Genomic DNA, 8,310 nt, shown 5'->3' with positions numbered 1-8,310 from the left:
TACAGTGCATGCAGTTTTGCTTCTTGATATCGGCTGTTCTACCAACATTGTACCTAAAACAAATTGTAAATACCTTACCATGTTTTTAAACAATGCAAACCCCATATAAATATATTTCATTTTTTAGATACGCTTTGATTAAAAACCGAAATAATCAAATTATAGTCCTTCATCAAACGAATTTTTTCTTCAAACAATGTGCAAGTAGTGCAGATGATGAACAGTCCCGTCAATTAAAGTCATCAAAGAATATTAAATTCTGAGCAAATTCCTTATGTAATATTACAGTTAATTGAAATGATTTAAATCAATTTCACACCTTTGGTAGTAATTATAATAATTATAGAAATAAACCGCGATTACATCATAGTTACCTAACCCTTCCTTATCGATCAGTGATGAAATATTATGCTTAATCTTACTCAACTTCCTATACAGTATCATATAAATACGAAGATGAACCGCTCTCAAATCATTCACAAGTCAACACTACAACAGCATCAACATGGCAGCTCTTCTCTCAATATTCGTCGCCATCTTTGCCGTCTTCTATCAACAATGCTCTGCTCAAATACCAAATGGTTTAGGAGGATTGTTCGGCGGTAACAACATGATAAGTGGTAACAACATGATGGGTGGTAACAACATGATGGGTCAACAACAACGAAAAGGTTATAGAACTTGTATTGGTCAGACAGCAGCAGGTGATGAAATGAGAGTTACCTTTACTCAATCTCAGGGTCGTAGTAGTAACTGGTGGGATACCAATGATTTGGAAATAGATGCTACCGTGAAGTCTGCTTCAATCTCTGGACGATTCAGATTGGTAACAACACAATTTGGTCGAATTGATGGTATGTGTGAAAGCGAAAATTTAGGTACCATCATCCGAGGTCAACAACAAAGACAACCTTTCAGTGCTTTCAATTTCGGATGGTACAACCAAGCCCCAATGACCAGCAATATTGGCGAAGTTGGAACAGCTTTTGATTTGACTCCAGGACAATCTGTCAAGATCCAAGACAACATCAACTCGGAGCTTAATTTCGATATGATTTCCGGTGGAGGCATGGCCTTATGTCCTGTTTCACAAATTCTGAACAACAAATGTCTGGATATGATCTCTCTTTGTTGCGCAATAGCAAAGGACAGACAATCAGCAACTAATATCCCAATGGGCGCTGGGATGAGAGGAATGAACGGTATGTCAGGAATGACCGGTATGCCAGGAATGAACGGTATGCCAGGAATGAACAGCATGTCAGGAATGAACGGTATGTCTGGACAAATGAATGGTATGGCTGGTCAAATGGGACAGATGCCCGGTCAAATTGGAGGGCCCAACACTGGAGCCTTTACTGGACGAAAATAAGCTGAAAGATTAATCTCTATGATTGTGTAATGTATTAAATGTATTTTTGTGATGGTAATTTTGAATTAAAAAATTGAATGATGTATTAGATCTTTTTTATCGGTTAACATCTGTAACGCCGGATTGAAGATCCCGAATTCCAGTTACATTCGAACGCTTATTCATAGTTCCAGAAAAGGATAGCAAGCTAAGTTAATATCATCATTAAAATTAACTTGTCGCCTTTGGCTATATACTTCTAGTTAGAAGTTTCTGTTATTCACCTGTTCTTGTTAGTCAGATGTTTTCAGATGAAATGACTGAATTTCCATTTATAGCAATCTACATTTCTCTTGATCTGTTTAATCCAAAAAAAAAACGATTGTTGCTGAAGCTTATTTATCATGGTTATGGCCCAATTTCTGTTTTAGTGCCGCTTTTTAACTACACTATTATCCATTTTAAGTGAATGATAATACTGGCTTCGAAACTTGGCCTCAGATTTTCATTCTGGTGACACTATCCCGTTATTGATACCAGGTGGCAATACGAAAAAGGGAAGATGAATTTGGGCCGAAGATAGCCCCGAACCAGGACAGTAGCCAATCAAAGGCCGAAGTTAAAACACAAGGACGTCATAAAAATTGGAATGAATTAAGTGGAGTTTTACCTCCTAATTTTCTGCACCTGATTGAGCTAATGCTGAAGGCACTGCATATTGAGAGTACGATGCGTTCGAATTTGGTCACGAACAATTCGCGTGACTGGAGCGATGAACTAAGTCCTCCAAGGGAAAGGTACAGACAAGTGATCGGCTCGATCAGGACCAGATTGTCCCAGATTTGGACGACCGAAGACCGAACGTCCGAAGATCTTTAACTTTCGGTTTTCTGTGGCTCCCATCGTCAACATACTCCTACATTTGTCCACTCTCGGCCGAAAAACGTAGGATCATAGCTCACTTGCGGTGAGAAGCGGGCCTCCATTAGGCCTTTGCCGTGTACCTACGCAAAATCGATGAACGTCCGTGATTCGTTCCTCCGCAATAATCCAGTGGTTCAAAAACGGGGCGATTCAACACGAAAATCGGGCCGATCTAAAAATACATCTTCAACCCTACTACGAATTAAGGAATCTTAATGGTCTGCGATGGGGAAATGTGGAAAATTTTTTAAATGTATTGTGCCCATTTTCTCTATCCATCCTCAAAATGGAAGAACACGAACTGGCTTTGTATAGAAAACACATCGACAACAATAGTTAGAAACTATTCCTGTGATTGGTGCCCAGAAGAAGGGAATAGCCAGGAGAAGTGATTTGGTCAAGCCTTGAAACCCAAAGAGGTCATTCTTTGGTGTGATGGCATACTTGCTTGCTGGCTATTCCTACAGCAAAGATAAATTGTTTTGAAAACCTTTCTAAAACGCCACTAATGGTTTGAAGACATTTTCAAAACGTTATAAAACGTTTTGTGTTTACTTAACTGATCGCAAATTCAAACTGTAAAAAATTTTTTTGTTCAACGCTCGAGCTTCAATGCGACAATCACGCGACGATTCACACTGCAAAATCAACAGTTGCTATATCCAATTCTAACTGAATATATTATATTTGAGCAAGCATTAGGGATGCGTGAACCCTTGCCACAATGTCGGTAAAGATTTAGTCCCGAGGACATTCAGTCCCGGGAGAGTTTCCCCGATTATTTGATAAAAATATTCCCGAATATTTCGACGACATTGTTCCTACTCATCGACAGATTCGCCGAGGCCCAAAAACTAAAATTGGATGAAATGTCGATTTCGGTCCCATATGGAGGACTGTGGTAAGAAAAAACTTATATCTTGTAGTTATAAGGGGCATAATAAAATACTATTTTGGCTCGTTGCGATCTGAAAGTATTCGTTTGAGATCAATTTTCCCCTCCCTTTTGTTTGCAATAAGATTTTTTAACACAATTTTAATCATAACAGGTTTAATATCCACTCCATAGATATACTCGTACAACACTTCACCACCAATTAAAAAAGAAATCTTTCTCTATAAGGTTGTCGTAACTTAACCTTGTACTGGACCCATTTGCATACTGTTAGTATTTTGCATTGGTGCATTTTGTACATCTTTAGCAGCATCAATGTTTCCACCATTTAATATTGGACCGTTACCAACCAGACGACCGTCAGTATTGCGGTTTGTAATTCGATTTTGGCCTCCATTAAAAGCTGGGTTTACTATTACCCCATTAGATATTTGTGCATTGCTACTAACTCCATTGGATAATACTATACTATTTCCAACCTCACTCTGGACATTTGAAAACTGATTTCCAGAAATATCTCCCGAAAAACCAGGCTCTTCGATAATATCAGCAGGTTTAGTGTCTTTTGAAATCGAACAGCACAAAGAAATGAGATCAATACATCTGACACCAACTATTTGTTGTACTGGGCATAACGCCATGCCACCTCCAGCTATAATATCTAAGTTTAACATAGACTGTATATGATCGGTGATTCGTACTGATTTTCCTGGAGAAAGGGAAAAGTCTGTTCCAATAAAACCAATGTTTCTACTCTTTTGTCCTCCAATTCGAACATTGGCTACTCGTGTGAACGCATTTTCGTCAATAATGTTTCCTAAACTTTCACTTTCACACATTCCGTCAATTCTTCCATATTGTGTTGTTACCAGTCTAAATTTGTTCGTCAGAGATCTGGAATTAATAGTTGCTTTAACTTGAATATCATTGGTTATTCTACCGGATTGCCACCAGTTTGACGATGTTGATCTGCGCGAATAAAATGTAACTCTCATTTCATCCCCAGCAGCTGTTTGTCCGATGCACGTTCTGTATTCTGGCTGTTGTTGAGACCTCAATCCTGGATTGGATAATCTACGAGGACGAAATACTTGAGCAGATGCGTACAAGCACCATACTGCTGATAAAGCGACTATCGTTGTAAAGGGAACTTTCATTTTTGTGGTGAATTATGGAGGGCATATGTAACACTAATATATATATATACAAGTAAAGATCTGATTATGTAAGATTTGACACTCATTAACCCAATGAAAAAAAATGTATGTAATATTGATGATTATAATTGAACAGGTAATAAATATTTATTACGTATCGCAGACAAATTAAATCAGTTTCAATTTCATTTTAAAATTCCTTTTACAAAAAATATACATTTCATCATTCATTTCAAGTTGACACTAGAAACGGAATGTGTCGTTTTGAATAGACAAACAATGACTCTACAATGGCATTAAATGGATTTGAAACTGCTCATTAAGGTTTGAGGCATTACGCAGGATATTTCTTACGAAATTCTATCATATACATCTATTTAACATTAATGAAGATGATTCTAAGAGGTATGCTTCAGTTGTTTACAAAATTGTCAGAATGAAATGAAACAAGACTAGTTAACCATAATAAAATATCCCCACTTTTTAACCATTCGACCTTTTGTTATTCAAATAAACAGTAGGAAGACCTACTTAGAGAGTAGCAATATGTTTACCAGACGGTGGATCTATCTTTCACACGATGTTACTCGAGTAGAAATAGTAGAAGAATGTTTATCTGTGGTAATTAGTCATTCAACTGATTATTTCTACAGGTAATCAACAGTTGAAATGTTGTAAAATAAACAAAATTACTATCATAGTCTGTAGTTACAAGTGTATTCTTCCCTCTTGATTCTCATGACGGCTGTCAGCAAGAAAAAGACTCGAAATGAATGATAGAAGTACAGCTTGTTTACATGAATTCTTGGCATCACTTTTACAACCTTTCATCATTTTCACGACAATTTTAATTCACTTGATTCTGATGACTTCACCGGGTGGTTTTAAAACCTAAAGATAGACCTGCACCTTTAACTAACATCAAGAAAATCTTCTCATCGGCGAAAAACACAAATGGAATCTTAACATTGGTCACCAATACAACGACGGATATACGGATACAGCGTAACTTTGATATGACTTTGGTGTCATCTCTGAGAAGTTACGATGGACCAGCATGTCTGTGTATAAATACGTACCAGCAGGACAATTCCGTCAATCAAAATTTCATCCTAAGAATGGCAAAAACGAAAAGTAGTATTCTCCAAAGAGAATTTCCATCAGATGTTTTGAAAAGAGTAAGCATGGCAAAATAGCTTGCCAAGCAAGATAACATACGCAAATACAACAGCTTTGTTAAATTTTAAGGTACATAGATAGACATAAATCATAATGCAAAATATGTCCAGTTCATTGCAAAAGTAATCAACTTGAATCCCAATCTTAACGTTCAAGTCACTGTAGATAGACATCTGTTGCTTACATTACGCTTACCATTAAATTCGAACATATTCTTATCAATTCCAATGACGACACCAAGTTTTATTACAATTGATTGAAAATTTTTGCACTCAAACATTCAAATTTCTAAATATATCGTTCAAATTCTAAGACAAAGATCTCATCGACATACAATATCACACCATCATATTGAAAAATGAAAAATGTTGATGAAATATTGTCTTGTGGGCGTATCAAAAGTGAAGGAGAAATGTAAAGAAAGGATATTATGTTGTAAAATATGCGTTATGTATAATGAATTTAAATTAGTGTAAAATACATCTTCCAAATTCATATAACATGAAATAAATTTTTTCTTAAAACATTTTATCATCCTATTATTTCTTCAGAAGATGTATTGGTCATTAAAAACTTATTTTTCCACAGAACATTAATTTATTGTCGAATTTGAAAAAAATATAAAAGCGGAACACGCGTTGCGTTTTTCTCTCATCACTTTCATTTGTTTTTATATCCCAGCATGCATTGTATAAACTTCCGTGGCGCATGTCATTTACCCCAGGTTAATGTAGTAAACGTGCCACTTAATTCACTTGTATATCACTTCCCCAGAGAAAAGCAGGGATATTGAAGCTAGACATCCGTCGGGGGTAACAATTACAATCTGGAAAATCAAGAACACAGCAATGTGGTAAACCCTACATGATACCTTTTAATTTCCTCCTTTGATAAATGAGAAGAAAAACACGTGTAAAAAGTTGCAAATGTTCTTCCAAAAAACTTGTGTAGATGTTGTGCACGTGTGTGCATGAAGTTAATGTATGTTCTCCACTTGTTGTAATGTGACGAACAGGACTCAAGAGAGTCGCAGTAAGTCATCAACATCTTTTCATCATCAAAAAAGAAGTTAAGATACACATGGAGAACATTAAGACGTGGGTGGTTTTTGTCATGTCAAGTTCCGTTTATGATGAAACGATTCTTCTCACAGTAGGGAAGAACAGATAACTCCAACAACAAGGTGTATATCACAGAAGGGGTTCAGCTTACAAGAAAAAGCACGTGCACTGGGTCGAAGTAAACATGAGTTTGCCTACCGCACAGTAAATAATTCACAAAGTACATGAAGAAATCTGATGGCATTATTGAAAAATAATTAACAAGGTGTAGAAGTTAGAAGGTTAAGATAAGCTAAGATAAAATTTTATGAGCGTTTGTTGTAAAATAGATTAACTAAAGAAATGTGTTGTATGAGCTTTTAATGGAATTATCAGCAGTTTCAATGTTCACAGGATGTCAACATAAAATCAACAGTTTAAAACAATTTACACTAAAAACTCCATTTATGACGTTTGGTGAATTAATTAACCGTTTTTGATAGTTTAATTGCCGTATTATAGTAATTCCTGTTTTCTACCAGTTGACTGTAAGAATTGATAAACAATAAAACTATAGTAAGATTAGAGGCAATATAAAATATAGGATCCATCACTGTGAGAACAAATCAATGGAATTTGACAAAATACTTGAAGTTATGGAAGCCTATGATTAGTGTATCATATGTTTACTACATCGCAAAGGTTTCAAGTCGATTGTCAATTCAAAATCAAAACTCGCTAGACCCCTTGCAATACATTTGACCATAACCTTCATACCGACAAATTAACCAAGTCCTAAAATCCTAAAGATCAACAGGATAGTCGCAGATTTGAACCGTTCAGGGCAATGACCAAAGTCTATTTTGCTAGAGAGTGAAAAATTAGTAAATGTGATATTTCAGGTCGACTAAATCCGATTATCAATCCATGAAAATCCAGTTGCTCTGTGAGTCACAATGCAGGATGAGCCCTCCCATAAAGTCACATATACACTACGTTGTCATAGGAGCTTGAGGATAATGGGAGAAGTGGCTTTATTGGTGTTTGGAATCTGGAACAATTTAATGAAACCACTTCCCCCCATCATCCTCAAGCTCCTACTTGGGGCAATGAAGACGTGTAATCCCGGTTTTTATCTAAAGTTATATTTCCACCTCATAAGCAGTGAAACATGAGGTTATTTATTGATCTTGTAATCAAGCATTTATTAACATACATAAAATTCTTAAAATATCCTTATTACATTAATTTACTAAACTCTTGCATTAGTCTCTTTTATCTGTCATTTATTTTCCTATAGAAAGGTGGAGTGAGTCAAGGTGACGTTTCCGGTCCTTTATTATTACTGCATTGTCCATATATCATATTTTGTAGAATTTGTGTTATACTGAAAGGATTTGATATCAGATCTTACAGTCATAATGGTTATATTAATAACATTATAAACGCCTTTCTTATGCTTTGTGTGAATTTATGATACCATGTTAATTTCAGTATGGGAAAACGTTGCTATATTAGCTATTAATTCATCGTTTTTTGTTTTCTGAAAATAGTCGTGCCTTAAGTTCATGTCAATTCACTAATTTAGTTTAATAATGCATTAAAAAGTCGGAAAATGAAATGAAATCAATGGAGTTTTACGTCCTTCTTTTCTCACCATGTGGGCTAATGAAGACGGTTTAAAAAGTCGGAGACATGGCAATTTCAATTAAGTATAGAATATACATTTTGAAATGATAAGTGTAAAAGGTCTTTAACTTTTTG

The 8,310-nt window shown here is 35.7% G+C and overlaps 2 protein-coding genes across 2 annotated transcripts; one reads left to right on the top strand and one right to left on the bottom strand.

Annotated features, from left to right (window-relative positions):
* Positions 1-484: 484 nt before the first annotated feature.
* On the top strand, positions 485-1,456 carry LOTGIDRAFT_229761 (hypothetical protein). The gene has a single exon (XM_009068254.1). The coding sequence runs from the start codon at positions 506-508 to the stop codon at positions 1,370-1,372; it is 867 nt and encodes a 288-aa protein (XP_009066502.1). The 5' UTR covers positions 485-505; the 3' UTR covers positions 1,373-1,456.
* Positions 1,457-3,409: 1,953 nt separating this feature from the next.
* Positions 3,410-4,327, bottom strand: LOTGIDRAFT_155722 (hypothetical protein; the record flags this gene model as incomplete). Its single annotated transcript, XM_009068253.1, has 1 exon — positions 3,410-4,327. One exon carries the CDS (start codon positions 4,325-4,327, stop codon positions 3,410-3,412), a length of 918 nt encoding a protein of 305 aa, XP_009066501.1.
* Positions 4,328-8,310: the final 3,983 nt, after the last annotated feature.

The sequence above is a fragment of the Lottia gigantea genome (genome assembly GCF_000327385.1).
Source record: "Lottia gigantea unplaced genomic scaffold LOTGIsca_9, whole genome shotgun sequence".
NCBI classification, from domain to species: Eukaryota; Metazoa; Mollusca; class Gastropoda; family Lottiidae; genus Lottia; species Lottia gigantea.
This window is presented reverse-complemented; position numbering and strand designations above follow the sequence as displayed.